The following is a 12,185-nucleotide window of genomic DNA, read 5'->3' as shown; positions in this document are numbered from 1 at the left end:
TGCACTAAAAATAATCCCAAATACACTAAAATTCAAATACAATGAAGTAAAAATACCAAGTGTAGTTAATCCAGGCTGATGATCCTCTCTATGGTGCAGTTGTGAAAGAGCCTCCTCCAGAATGACCTCCTCAGCTCGAAGTTTGGTTTTTATACTTAGGTTAAATGGTAAAAATTACCATTTTACCCCCAATACTTAATTAATTTTTTTCCATCAACTATATAGATAAAAATAGGAGGTCAAGACAAGCAGGCCCATAAAATTTGAGTTCAATCTGACTTCAGAATTAAGAGTAATTAATAAATGAATATTGACAAATCCTAGTCGTTGGATCAATATTTCATTTATTTATGTTAAATTAAATTTTGATGTACCCACAATTATTGTTGATTTCCGATTGGCTGGCAAAATGTATAGTCAGTTTGGTGGGTTTTCTCTCGGCGAAATATATATTTCATTTAATTATAAATGAATATTGAAAATAAGAGAATAAAATAAAGAATTAAACAATACATTTTGATTTGCACTTACCTATGCATTTTTACCAATGACACCCACTCAGGTGTCGCCACGTCGCCTCCTGTGTATGCATATCTGTATGCACAGCACGAGCAGTGCACTTACCACCCTCAAGAAATGCCATTGCCAATAGCATTAAAGCCATCGGATTCCCTTCCGAAGGACGAGATTTGCCACATAGCTCCACTAACTCTGTTTCTTGACGTTTTGCGCAAAACTGACACCGCCCAAAAAGTAACTGGAAATATGCCCCTCCACTCTCTCTCTCATCCATATTTCCCTAAAAATTTTACAAAAATCCAGATTGATGCTGGATTTTTTATAAGACTCTATAACTATTTTTAATTGGATATTTACGCCTGCAATGCATGCCCGAGAGCTGTTTTAAGTGTACATTTGAACCAAACTTTAAGAAAGGTCCCTCCGACTTTATAAATTGCTTTCAACTCCTATTTTCATTATAATTATATCCTTTCTATTTTAAAATTCATTTCTTTTTCAAATAAATTCCCAAAAAAATCAATAAAATGCTAAAAGAATCTAGAAAATTCAGTAAGTCATCCCCACATAAACTTACATTAAATTTAGTTTTTAAACCTGCCATTTATATTTAAATTTAGTTTTTAAACCTGCCATTTACAATAGCTGAACGCAATCTGCCTCAATTTCTTGAAAGCTCTTCTTCCCTTGTTCATGCATTGAAGCTTTTGGTTTCATGATGCGTTCCGTGATCAACTTTTCATTTCGTAATTTGTCAACTTCTTTCTTGTGTTGGATATCTTCTCAATGTAAAATGCCACTTCGGCAATTACCTTCTTAAAATGAATACTGCTCATACTTGAACGACTTGAACATCACAATCAACCTGGAACGGTTTATTAAAATTCATAGAAACCAAAAACATGAGCAGAATGCAATCTGCCCTGGATTTCTGGAAAGCTATTCTCTCCTTATTCACACTTTGAAACTTTTTGTTTCATGGTGTGTTTGCTGATTGAAGAGATGATGGACCATTAATATCACTTCAGCATTTCATGATGCATACAATGATTGCAGCGATGATGGAGACTAGAAAGGCTTGATTCGGAAAAAAAATTAATCAAAATCACGAGAGAGGGAGAGAGATTTATAGATAGATAGTATGGAACACCAAACATCATCAGTCACATTCTTTTCACGGTGATGGATCAGTGACATATTACGTGACAGATCACGTTTTTTAGCCCGGTGATGATGGCGGTGATGAATGACATGAAGAAAGACCCGTAACGGTGTCAAAGGGTCTCATATAGATGAGTTGACAAGATACCATCATTGATGATGATGGTAACAGACTTTAAATGATGAGAAAAAAGGGGGAAATAAAATTATTTTTTGTTTAGAATAAAAGAAGAGATGGTGGTTGAAAATTAAAAATAAGTATTATTAATATATTGCTAATTACATTATAATATGTTTAAATACATTATAATTTAGTATGTTATAATCCTAGAGAGACAGAGGGAGTGTGAAAGAGAGGGTGTTTAAGAGAGGAGAGAGAGGGAGACTGAGAGAGAGAGAGGGGAAGACTGAGAGATAGGGATCGGGGATCGGATCGGATCGTTCGAATCCAGATCGAACGATCAGCCGCGAGATCCATTCGAATCTTTCGATCGAATAAAATATCTGTTCGTGTTCGAACAAATATTCCGATCGAAATTCTCGGTTCGTTCTTGTTCAATCGATCATTTGTTCAAACTGTTCTAACAAATGGCCAGTAAAGAGGAGAGACGACATGGAGTTCCGCAGCGAGCTCAGCAAGATCCTGCTCGCGATCGCCGACGGCCTCGGATCCAGCCCGATCCAGATCGCCATGGACGATGGCGACAGCCGGAGTTTTCTCAAGGAGGCCGCCGATCTCGAGGTGCGGAACATCACCGATGCCACCTCCAAATCGTAAGGGAAATTTCCATTCTGTGTCTCGTGTTTTCTAAATAATCTGTTTCTGCTTCGGTGATCGTCTCTTTTCTTCGTTTCCCGAATCTCAAATAATTTCTTCCTCGATGCGAAGTAAGATCGACTTGCAAATCCTTCAAATTGTCGCATCCCTAAAATCCTTCAAATTGTCGATGAGAATTGTACAGAATTGAGGAAAAGTGATGAATTGTGGGAAGAAATCTTTGATTTCTTGAATATTAGGATCTTTGATGCGATCAGAATTCAAATTTACGCCTTCACTCTCTCCACTCTCTTTCGCTGGGAGATCGACGTGTGCCCGCGTTGAATGTCGACTGTCGACGACTCGGCAGGAAGAGATCCCAATGTTCGGATTCGAACAATGCAATCGATCTGATTCGAACAACGCGTTCGAATCGAATCGAATTCGAACATTCGATCCGAACATCGGGTCTTTTCAAACAACCCGATCCGAATCCGGTGCGCCAATCGGGTTCGGATCAAGTCTAAAATTGTCTGGTCGAGCTCGGATTCAATCGTTGGAATGCCCAATCCGATTGAACATTTCAACGATCAGTCCGAATCCCCGATCTCTACGGAGAGAGAGTCAGTCCGAGAGTAGGCATGGTCGTTCGGTTCGTTCTGTGCGAATTGTGCATTCTATTCAGTTAATCCGAAATAGAATAAAATTGAATTCGCACAGAACTTCGCACAGACCCGTGTGCGGTTTGGATTGTACGAATTGTGCGATTTTTTAAAAAAGTTTTTTAAAAAACCACACTCGTTCTTCCCTCTCTCTCAGTCTCTTGTCGGCCCGTCGCTAGTCAGCCGTCAGCCGCCGCGGCAGGCGTAACTCCCGATAGCGCCGCGGGGAGGAGAATCTTCCATCGATCGGCGATCCGCTTGTCGGTTGAGGAGACAGGTGCCGATCCCCCCGGCTGATAATCTGCAACAGAAACCCGATCGATCAGCCTCTTCTTGCAGATCTCCATCGATTAATCTGGAAATTAGTTCATTACCTTTGTTGGAAGCTCGGCCGACGTGCCATAGCTGGCAGAAGATTATCCCTCCCTCGATGTGGACTGCATCCATGACCTTCTTCCACGCGCTGATCTGTTCTTTAGTGTAGATCCCAGGGCATCGCGGAAATCTATCAAGAAAATCACTCAATTATAGCGAATTTTTTTCAAAATTTTGATTGAATCAATTGAATGAGGAACAGTTACCCCGCGGCGATGGGGGAGATCAGAGTGCCCTCGGTGATGAGGAGGCCGCCAGCGGTAGTGCGCTGGCGGTAGTAATCGATGTGGCAGGGCTGCGGGACGCCATTCAGAGTGCGACATCTATTCATCGGCGCCATGACTATCCTGAAGAAGCTCAAACACTGAGAGATTTCGTCGTGATGGCGAACGAATCAGGATCAAAAGGCATGAAAAAGCCCTAATACTTGTGGGATAATTCGAGGATAATCATGCATAGGGACCTCAAGCCCGAGAATTTTCTCTTTGTGGATCAGAGTGAGGAGTCGCCGATCAAGACCATTGACTTTGGGCTCTCCATCTTCTTCTTATTCTTCTTCTTCCTCTTCCTCTTCTTCTTCTGTGCGAATTGTGCAAATTTTGTTTGGATTGTGCAAATTGTTCGAACATCTGTTCTAATTTTCGCACAAAAAAAGAACAGAACAACAAACAGACCCATGTGCGGTTCTCTCGTGTGAATTTTTTGTTCATTTTAAATGAACAGAACATAACGACCATGTCTATCCCAGAGTGAGAGAGGGGGAAAGACTGAGAGAGATTCAGTACGAGAGAGAGAAAGTGAGAGGGGTGGGAGACCGAGAGAGAGAAAGAGTGAGAGAAAGAAAGAGGACACACGGAGAGTTAGTCTGAAAGAGAGAGAGAGAGATAGAAGGAGACAGGGCGAGAGTCAGTTTAAGAGAGAGAGAGGAAGACTAAGAGAGAGTCAGTTAGAGAGAGAGAGGAAGACTGAGAGAGAGGAAGACCGAGAGTGAGAGAAAATGAAAGAGAGAGAGGGGGGGAGACTGAGAGATAGTCAGTCTAAGAGAGAGAAAGGGAGAGAGGGAGGGAGAAAGAGAAAGAGAGAGAGAGAGAGAGAGAGAGAGAGAGTCAGTCCAAGTAGAAAGTGAGAGAGGTGCAAGAAAGAGAGAGAGAGAGAGAGAGAGAGAGAGAGAGAGTTAGACTGAGAGAGACAGAGGACACGGAGAGTAGAAAGTCAGAGAGGTGAAAGATCGAGAGAGAGAAAGAGAGAGTAAGTCTAAGTAGAAAGTGTGAGAGAGAGAGAGTCGGTCCGAGAGAGAGAAAGTGAGAGAGAGGCAGGGACACACGGAGAGTTAGTCTGAGAGAGAGGGAGGGAGGGAGACAGAGAGCGAGAGTCTGTCTGTGAGAGAGAGAGAGGGAGAGAGGAAGACGGAGAGAAAGAGAGAGAGAGAGAGAGAGAGAGAGAGAGAGAGGGACAGAGAGAGAGCTCAAGAGTTTGGGAGACCGAAAGAGAGAGAGAGAGAGAGAGAGAGAGAGAGAGAGAGAAAGAGAGAAAGAGGGGGAGAGAGAGGGAGGGAGGGAGAGGAAGACTGCCAGAGAATTCAAATAACTAGACATCTGAAATAGGTAAATGTAGATGTTCTTTAGCGGTGGATATGCTGTCTGGTGACAGACTAGGATGGGACTAGAGCTGGAGGACGAGAACAGATGACGTTTTTGAACGGAAGGAACGGGACTGAATGGACTTCCATTCCGTTATCCCTCCGTTGAAAAAAAAATTGTCATTTTTGTCAATCGTCACCGATTTCTCATCGTCACTAGACCGTCATTCGTCCATTCTGTCACTGGTCCATTAAAAGAAAATGGAACGGAAAGGACGTTCAGATGACGAAACGGACGTTCTTGACTCCCCTCTTCTAGCCCTTTTCCAGTTTCGAACTTCCATCTCCCTCTCTCACCTCTCCTCCTCTTCATTGGCCTGCGCCAGACAAAATTCCATCTCCCTCTCTCGTCCATCTTGCAAGGAGTGTGTACGAACTGAAGGTCAGTCGCCTTGCGCTCATTGATCCTTGTCTATATCATTTACCTCGCCTATCTTCCATCTTGCGCTGCGCTCATCGATCACCCGTAACTCTCGGCCCCGTGAAAATCAACTATCAGCCGTAGCTCCACACTGTCTGGTGATTGGCTTGCCCGACTGATATATCTCGACTATTTGACATGGTTTGCACACCTTAACGAAGCGGCGAAGGAGCCTTTTCAAGAAGGCACACAAACTGGTTGTTCTCTGCGATGTCCCGGTGGGGCTTGTTGTATTTTCTGAGTTTCACAAGCTTAATGAATATTTACACACATTTCTATGTTTTCTAATTACTATATATATAAATTCGTCATCAGAAAAAATCATGCATCATCCGCCACTTTTCGTCGTCATTCGTCATTCCTCACGAATGACATATGACTAATGACATATAACGCATAGCCCTCCGTGCAGTCATCCACCCATCGCTCCAGACAATGACGGATGACGATTTTTGAACGGACGGATGACGAAGTGTCATCAGTCGTCCAGCTCTAGACGGGACAAGGGGTCCAGTGACGGGTAACAAAAACTTGACTGACTGGATCAATATCCATGGACGCATGATGGACTAGGACTAGACATGGTTATTCTGTTATGTTCATTTGGAACGAACAAAAAATTCGCACAAAAGAAACGCACAGGTGCTTGTTCTTTGTTCTGTTCTTTTTTTTAACAAACAAAACTCACACATAAATTCGCACAAATTTGCACATTCACACAAAACTTGAACAAAATTTGCACAATGCCAACAAAAGAAGGCCTGTGCAATGTTCTGTTCTTATTAGTTTGATGTCCCGTCCTCCGTCACCACCCATCATCCTCTCTGGGTCTCGTCCGAGCTGTCACATCTAGAACATGCCGTTCCCCAATAGACAGAGAGAGAGAAAGGGGAGAGAGAGAGGGGAGGGGAAGAGAGAGAGAGAGAGAGAGAGAGAGAGAGAGAGAGAGAATATGTCGTCATCCGGCCATCCTGGACGTCGAATCTTCTCAGATCATGCACAATACACCGATCCCCGCCACGTCCTACGAGATGTCATCGACGCCTGCCACGTGGAGGCAGAACCACCGTCCTTTTCAAAGCTCACGCTGTCGGCGATCCGTGCCACGTGTAAGAACACCATTCATGCGGGCCCCACCGGCCCAGCATCTGCCATACATAAACGTCCGAGCGCGAAGCGCGACCCGCCACCGCCAACGTGAGAACACTTTCTCTCTCTACCTTGAATAGAAGAAGAAGAAGAAAGAAGAAGAAGAAGAGGATGCCCTCTTCGCTAGGGTTTGGCGCAGTTCTACCTGGAAATTTCGTCGGCAACAATTTCTTGATCGGTCGTGGCTCTTTCTACGGTCATCGGAGCACGATCCGCGGCCGCATTAGCGATCTACCGATCGGGACAAGAATCGGCAGTGTTCGGAATCGGGAGGAAGCGCAACGTACGGTCTTCGATTCAAGGATCTCTGCTTCTGGTATAAACGGTTTATTCCCGAGGTGATGCCTCTCATGTTCGAATTTTTCTTCTTTTGTTCTTTTTTAGATTTATTTTTTCGAGTTTCCTTCTTCTTTTGCTCTGTTACGATACTGCATTGATCTACGTTCGTTTGTTGAAATGTTGATGAGATGACATTCAGATGTTTCATCTACATTTTTAATGTCTGATTCATGTGCATCTTAACATATCATTCGGCAGATGAACAAGGCGGTGAAAACCTAATTGGGTCATTCAAGTGTTCTCACGATGAGATCTTTGAATTTGAAATTGCTCCGGAGATACCATCCCTTTATTTTCCTCATTTGTTTCAAAGGAAAATCCTGAATCAGCGAAGAGCTATCTACAATGTTGATGATTTCGTTTCATCTTTCTCGTAGTGCGACTAAAATTATCTTAAAATCATTGTCCGATTCAGATACTTTAGTTTCTTCCTCAATTATCTGGTACCATTTATTGAAAAACAGGTGTTTTATTCATCAATTATCGCTAATATATTATTATCTCAGGCGATTTAATAAGGCCGCTGAAATTAGACAAGGGTCATCAAGGGGGGAACGGATCATCTGCTCCGCTTCTCTCATGGACTACGAAACCCTGCAATGGGTCTCTTCCATTGCCTCTCTGTGAGTCTCCATTGTCTCATCATTCAATCTCTTCGACGAATTAATATTATATAAATAATTAAAATGTGTGGCTAATTTAATTATCTTTGTTTTTTCCAGTCTGGGTAAAAAACACATTAGAAACTATTTTTTCATATTTATAAATGCTCCAATAAAAAGTAGGGGGATAGACAGACAGGCAAAAAAAACTGTATAAAAGATTTTCAATTCGAAAATGGGAAGCCAAGAATGGAAATTAATAAAATTATTTTCTGTTCTTGTTGATTTGATGAACAAGGGTGCTGATGCTCGCAAGAGGAACAGCCATACAGAAATCGTTCCTCGCTCCATTATTTGCCTTGCAAGCCCCGGCAAGCATCATTTCCTGGATTAAGTACAAAATTCAACTCTCCCCTAAAAAATAAGGGAAAAATTACATTTTCTGAAATATTTCAATTTTCCAGGGGGGAATACGGAATTTTCACAGCCTTCATCGCACTCCTTGTTCGGCTTTTTTTCCATATCCCAGGTATTATTAAAACTCTTACCCAAAACAATAATTATTATTATTATTATTAACAAAAAGAATAAATCCAGGCGAGCTTGAATTGCCTTTCCTGACGGTGCTGCTTGTTATCGTCACCCCATACCAAGCTGCCAACCTAAGGTAAACCGTATCCAAGCTACATGGCATCACCTCAGCCGTCCAATTTAAACGCCATCAAATAACCTGCAGGAGGACCCAGGTCGGGTCCGTGATCTCTCTTCTAATCGCCGGGTACTTGGCGTACCAGCACTTCTCCCGGGCTGGAGGATATCAGAAGGCCTTCGACCAAGGGTCCGTGATCGCCACGGTGGCGATCATCTGCATCGTAGTTGTCCCCTGTTTCTTCCTTTTCTGACCTGTTTCTTCGCTTATCTTAATAAGAACATCATCATCATGGGAGGAGAGAGAGATGAAAGAAATAAAAAAACTGAGAGCAGGGTAAGAGAAAGGAAGACAGATGTAGAGAGAGAGATCAGGGCTTGGATGGCGGCGCCTTGCAGACGGGGCAGGTGTTCTTGCGGAGAAGCCACTGCCTGATGCAAGGGACGTGGTATGTGTGGCCGCATGGCAGCCTGGCCAGCTCATGGCCGCCTAGAAAATCCTCCTGCCGATAGACAACCAGACTGTTATCGCTAGCAATGAAAAGTAGCGCCCTTGCTATCAGCTATAGCTTTTAACACAGTTGGTATGAAAGCAGCTGTTGAGGTACAGCTTTTGCTATAAGCTATAGCTTTTAGCACAGTTGGTAAGTAATAATTTGAAGGAGACCTGACAAATGCTGCAGCTCTTCTCATTGGCCCAGGCGAAGACGGAGAGTCTGGTTTTCTTCAGACACTGGAAGATGTCCTCCTCTCTGAGCCCGGTGCTGACCTGGCCGATTTTCTCGCCCAGGTCGAGCAACTCCTGAAGGTGAAGAGAAAGAGAGAGAAATAATTAGAAAGATACGAGGGGGGGGAGAGAGAGAGAGAGGGATTGGGGGACCTCGTAGGACATGTTGTCGACGTCAAGACGCAGGTCTCGGTATTGATCGTAGAGGTCAATGGTGCTGCTCAGCAAGAGCCTGCTCTGGAGCATCATGATCTGAGAGAAGGTCAAAATATGGGTCATGCACATGGGGTTAGGTCAATGTGCACAGGGAGATGGAGAAAGAAGGAAAGTGTGAATTGGAGGAAACAGAGAGAGAGAGAGAGAATTCGATGAATCTGAAGAAAGAGTGAGAGAATTAGATGGCAGAGAGAGAAAGAGAGAGAATTGGATGGTAGAGAGAGAGAGAGAATTGGATGGCAGAGAGAGCGACAGAATTGGATAGCAGAGAGAGAAATAGAGAGAATTAGATGACTCAGAGAGAAATAGAATAAGATGACGCAGAAAGAAAGAGTACGTAGGTGGTAGATGGGGCAGATAGAGAGAGAAGATGGGAGCAAGCATTTTGAAGGAGAGAGTGAGAATGACACACGTACAAAGAGAGTGGGAAAGAGAGAATGAAGAGAGAGAGAGATTCTACGGGAAGAGGGAATGACAGAAAGAGAGAGATAATGAGAGAAATTTTTAGAGAGGGAGAGCATTTGAGGGTGGAAGAGTGGGCGAGAATGAGAATCAATTGAGTGGGACAGAAGGATAGAGGGGAGCTCATTCGAGGGAGAAAGCAAGAGCCACATAGAGAGAGAAAGAGAGTACATGGAAGGGAAACAGTGGGAATGTCACGGGAGAGAGCATAAAAATGTTAGAGAGAGAGAAAGAGACAGACAGACAATTAAGAGGGAAGGGAGAATCTGTGGGAGGGAGTGTGAATGGCAAAGATAATGTAGAATAAGAGAATTTAAGGGAGAGAATAGTAATGGCAGAGAGAGAAAGAGACTAGAGTGGGAAAGCAGGTAATACAGAGAGAGAGTAGGAGAATAAATGGAAAACCTTATGCCCAGTGCCATATGCTAAACAACCAGATAGAACACTACAGAAAGTATAATAAAAAATGATAAAACTTTTTCTCTATTTCATTCAATCGTCATCAACAATTTGTAATTGCACCGAACAAAAGAATTAAGGAAGCTAAATGAGGCAACTTAAAGAAGAATTTCAACCCAATAGGACTTCCACAAGGAGAGAGATATTAGTCTCAACTTCGAAAGAATCATGGATTAAACGAGCATTGTGTGCATTAAATGAATACAATGAATGGTTTATATTCGATTATAAGTTTGTGAACAATGCTAGAGATTAGTGAACCAAGTGGGGGGTTACTATTGATTTAAGTTGGTTAACATTCAACAATTAGGATCAAAATTCTCAGATAAAAGTGATGAAGATCAAATTATCTGCAATGAGGAGAAGGAATCCACCTCTTCAAGGCCCCCACGAGATGAAATTCGAGAGCTGGATTGGTGGCGGGGATGGCGCCACGGCATCTGATCAGACCCAAGAAACGGCAACTCGATGGCGGATTCAGGAAGCGAATCAAGAAACGAAGAGAGCTGCTCGATCCTGCGTCCTCCTCGCCTGTCATTATAGTTTCGCTGCAGCAACATTTGAAAATCAAGCTTTGAGTTTATTTAGATTTGACTGTTTTCTCCTATGGATTGAATTGAAGAATTTCAAGAAAATTGATCGTGTTATGATCAAAAGATATCCATACATCGCTGCCAAACCTATCTCCAGCGTCTAGTCTCCCACTTCTGCTCCACGAAGGCAAGCTAGAGTGACTCTGTGACACAACGCATTCCACATAATCAATATTTCCATTCGTTCAATAACGTCGATTCTACGGATTACAGAGAAAATTCCAAAAAAAACGATCAAACGAAAGAAAGACAGAATGACTCTGACACAGAACGCATTCCATATAACCAAGATGTCCATTCATTGAAATTACATCACTAATATCGATTTCTTCGAGAGATTCTACAATTAACGAGAAAACTCCAAAGAAAACCGATCAAACGAATGCAAGCCAGAATGACTCTGTGACACGACGCATTCCACATAATCAAGATTTCCATTTATTAAATAACGTCGATTCCACGGATTAAAGAGAAAATTCCACAAAAAAAAAATGATCAGACGAAGGCAAGCCAGAATGACTCTGTGACACCACGCATGCCACATAATCAAGATTTCCGTTCGTTCAATAACATCGATTATACGGATTAAAGAGAAAACTCCAAAAAAAAAAATCAAACGAAAGCAAGCCAAAATATTTCTGTGACACAACGCATTCCGCATCAAACAACATCGATTCTAAGAATTCGAGAGAAAATTCCAAAAAAAACCGATTAAACAAAAATAAAACCTTACCTCGGCGAATCTCTCAGAATGACTCTGAGAAACGACGCATTCGACAGAATCATCGGCGGAGGAAGCGAAGGGAATTCCCGGAGCGCACCAGATATCACCTCCAGCGGCGTTCCTCCTAGAATGAGCATTAGAATGCGGAGACTTCGCCTTCTTCCACGGCGCCTTGATCTTCTTCCTCCGACAATTTCCCTGCTTCACCTGCCAATCCGCCGACGACCGCACCGCCGCCGCTGCCGCTGCCGCCGGCGAGTACGCCTGCGCCGCGGCCGCCGATGAACATCCCAAACCTCGCAAGATTCCTGCCGATCTGAAGCTTTCCTTCTTCAATGGCGCAGCGCTAATCTCGTCTTCCTCGTCGCCTCGCCTCCATTGCCGGCGATATCGCCTCCTCTCCACCGCTATCCCCGCCATCGCCACCACTCCTCGAGCTTGCACTCAAATCCACCCCCCCCCTTTCTTTCTCTCTCCCTATTTATAGTACCACGAAGAATACCAGAAATCACAGTTTAACCCCGTAATCTTCTTAATTTGTTTTCTATCCCCCGTGGTAAATATACAAACCCGAGTAAAAACCAGTGGCTTGAGTTAAAAACCCATGGGCCCCACCGTCCTGTCGCGGTCGATGTGGACATCCGATTTTCCCGCCGATGCCCATGTCGTCCGTGACGTGGCTTGCCTCCGTGGGGCCCACGCGCGGATCTCGTCCAATCAGATAAAAGCGGG

The 12,185-nt window shown here is 43.5% G+C and overlaps 3 protein-coding genes across 4 annotated transcripts; 1 reads left to right on the top strand and 2 right to left on the bottom strand.

Moving 5' to 3' along the window:
* Positions 1-3,187: 3,187 nt before the first annotated feature.
* LOC144700796 (artemisinic aldehyde Delta(11(13)) reductase-like) lies at positions 3,188-4,072 on the bottom strand. The gene is made up of 3 exons (XM_078572335.1): positions 3,681-4,072; positions 3,474-3,604; positions 3,188-3,400 (listed from the first exon to the last, which is right to left on the bottom strand). Exons 1-3 carry the CDS (start codon positions 3,812-3,814, stop codon positions 3,279-3,281), a joined length of 387 nt encoding a protein of 128 aa, XP_078428461.1. The 5' UTR covers positions 3,815-4,072; the 3' UTR covers positions 3,188-3,278.
* Positions 4,073-6,704: 2,632 nt separating this feature from the next.
* Positions 6,705-8,575, top strand: LOC144700795 (cold-regulated 413 inner membrane protein 1, chloroplastic-like). Of its 2 annotated transcripts, XM_078572333.1 has the most exons (6): positions 6,706-7,021; positions 7,529-7,645; positions 7,923-8,018; positions 8,089-8,153; positions 8,222-8,291; positions 8,361-8,575. In XM_078572333.1, the coding sequence occupies exons 1-6, from the start codon at positions 6,795-6,797 to the stop codon at positions 8,524-8,526; spliced, it is 741 nt and encodes a 246-aa protein (XP_078428459.1). In that variant the 5' UTR covers positions 6,706-6,794; the 3' UTR covers positions 8,527-8,575. The 2 variants fall into 2 exon arrangements, with proteins under 2 accessions (XP_078428460.1, XP_078428459.1); XM_078572334.1 differs by lacking the exon at positions 7,923-8,018 and having other exon boundaries at positions 6,705-7,021.
* A 2-nt stretch (positions 8,576-8,577) lies between these two features.
* Positions 8,578-11,911, bottom strand: LOC144700794 (uncharacterized). Its single transcript, XM_078572332.1, has 6 exons — positions 11,463-11,911; positions 10,804-10,872; positions 10,511-10,684; positions 9,153-9,251; positions 8,940-9,074; positions 8,578-8,775 (listed from the first exon to the last, which is right to left on the bottom strand). Exons 1-6 carry the CDS (start codon positions 11,871-11,873, stop codon positions 8,644-8,646), a joined length of 1,020 nt encoding a protein of 339 aa, XP_078428458.1. The 5' UTR covers positions 11,874-11,911; the 3' UTR covers positions 8,578-8,643.
* Positions 11,912-12,185: the final 274 nt, after the last annotated feature.

Source organism: Wolffia australiana, chromosome 3, assembly GCF_029677425.1.
Source record: "Wolffia australiana isolate 7733 chromosome 3, ASM2967742v1".
Taxonomy (NCBI): domain Eukaryota; kingdom Viridiplantae; phylum Streptophyta; class Magnoliopsida; order Alismatales; family Araceae; genus Wolffia; species Wolffia australiana.
Note: the sequence above shows the minus strand (reverse complement) of the source record. Positions and strands in the feature narration are given on the sequence as shown.

Bases quoted from the DNA above. Each gene is read 5' to 3' on its own strand.
- LOC144700796 (XM_078572335.1), bottom strand. From the start codon at position 3,814: ATGGCGCCGATGAATAGATGTCGCACTCTGAATGGCGTCCCGCAGCCC. The intron at 3,605-3,680 runs GTAACTGTTCCT...TTTTCTTGATAG, and splicing joins ATCTCCCCCATCGCCGCGGG to ATTTCCGCGATGCCCTGGGA. The intron at 3,401-3,473 runs GTAATGAACTAA...TTTCTGTTGCAG, and splicing joins CGGCCGAGCTTCCAACAAAG to ATTATCAGCCGGGGGGATCG.
- LOC144700795 (XM_078572333.1), top strand. From the start codon at position 6,795: ATGCCCTCTTCGCTAGGGTTTGGCGCAGTTCTACCTGGAAATTTCGTC. The intron at 7,646-7,922 runs GTGAGTCTCCAT...TTGATGAACAAG, and splicing joins GTCTCTTCCATTGCCTCTCT to GGTGCTGATGCTCGCAAGAG. The intron at 8,019-8,088 runs GTACAAAATTCA...TCAATTTTCCAG, and splicing joins AGCATCATTTCCTGGATTAA to GGGGGAATACGGAATTTTCA.
- LOC144700794 (XM_078572332.1), bottom strand. From the start codon at position 11,873: ATGGCGGGGATAGCGGTGGAGAGGAGGCGATATCGCCGGCAATGGAGG. The intron at 10,873-11,462 runs GTAAGGTTTTAT...GTTGTGTCACAG, and splicing joins ATTCTGAGAGATTCGCCGAG to AGTCACTCTAGCTTGCCTTC. The intron at 9,252-10,510 runs GTGGATTCCTTC...ACCTTCTCTCAG, and splicing joins CTCGTGGGGGCCTTGAAGAG to ATCATGATGCTCCAGAGCAG.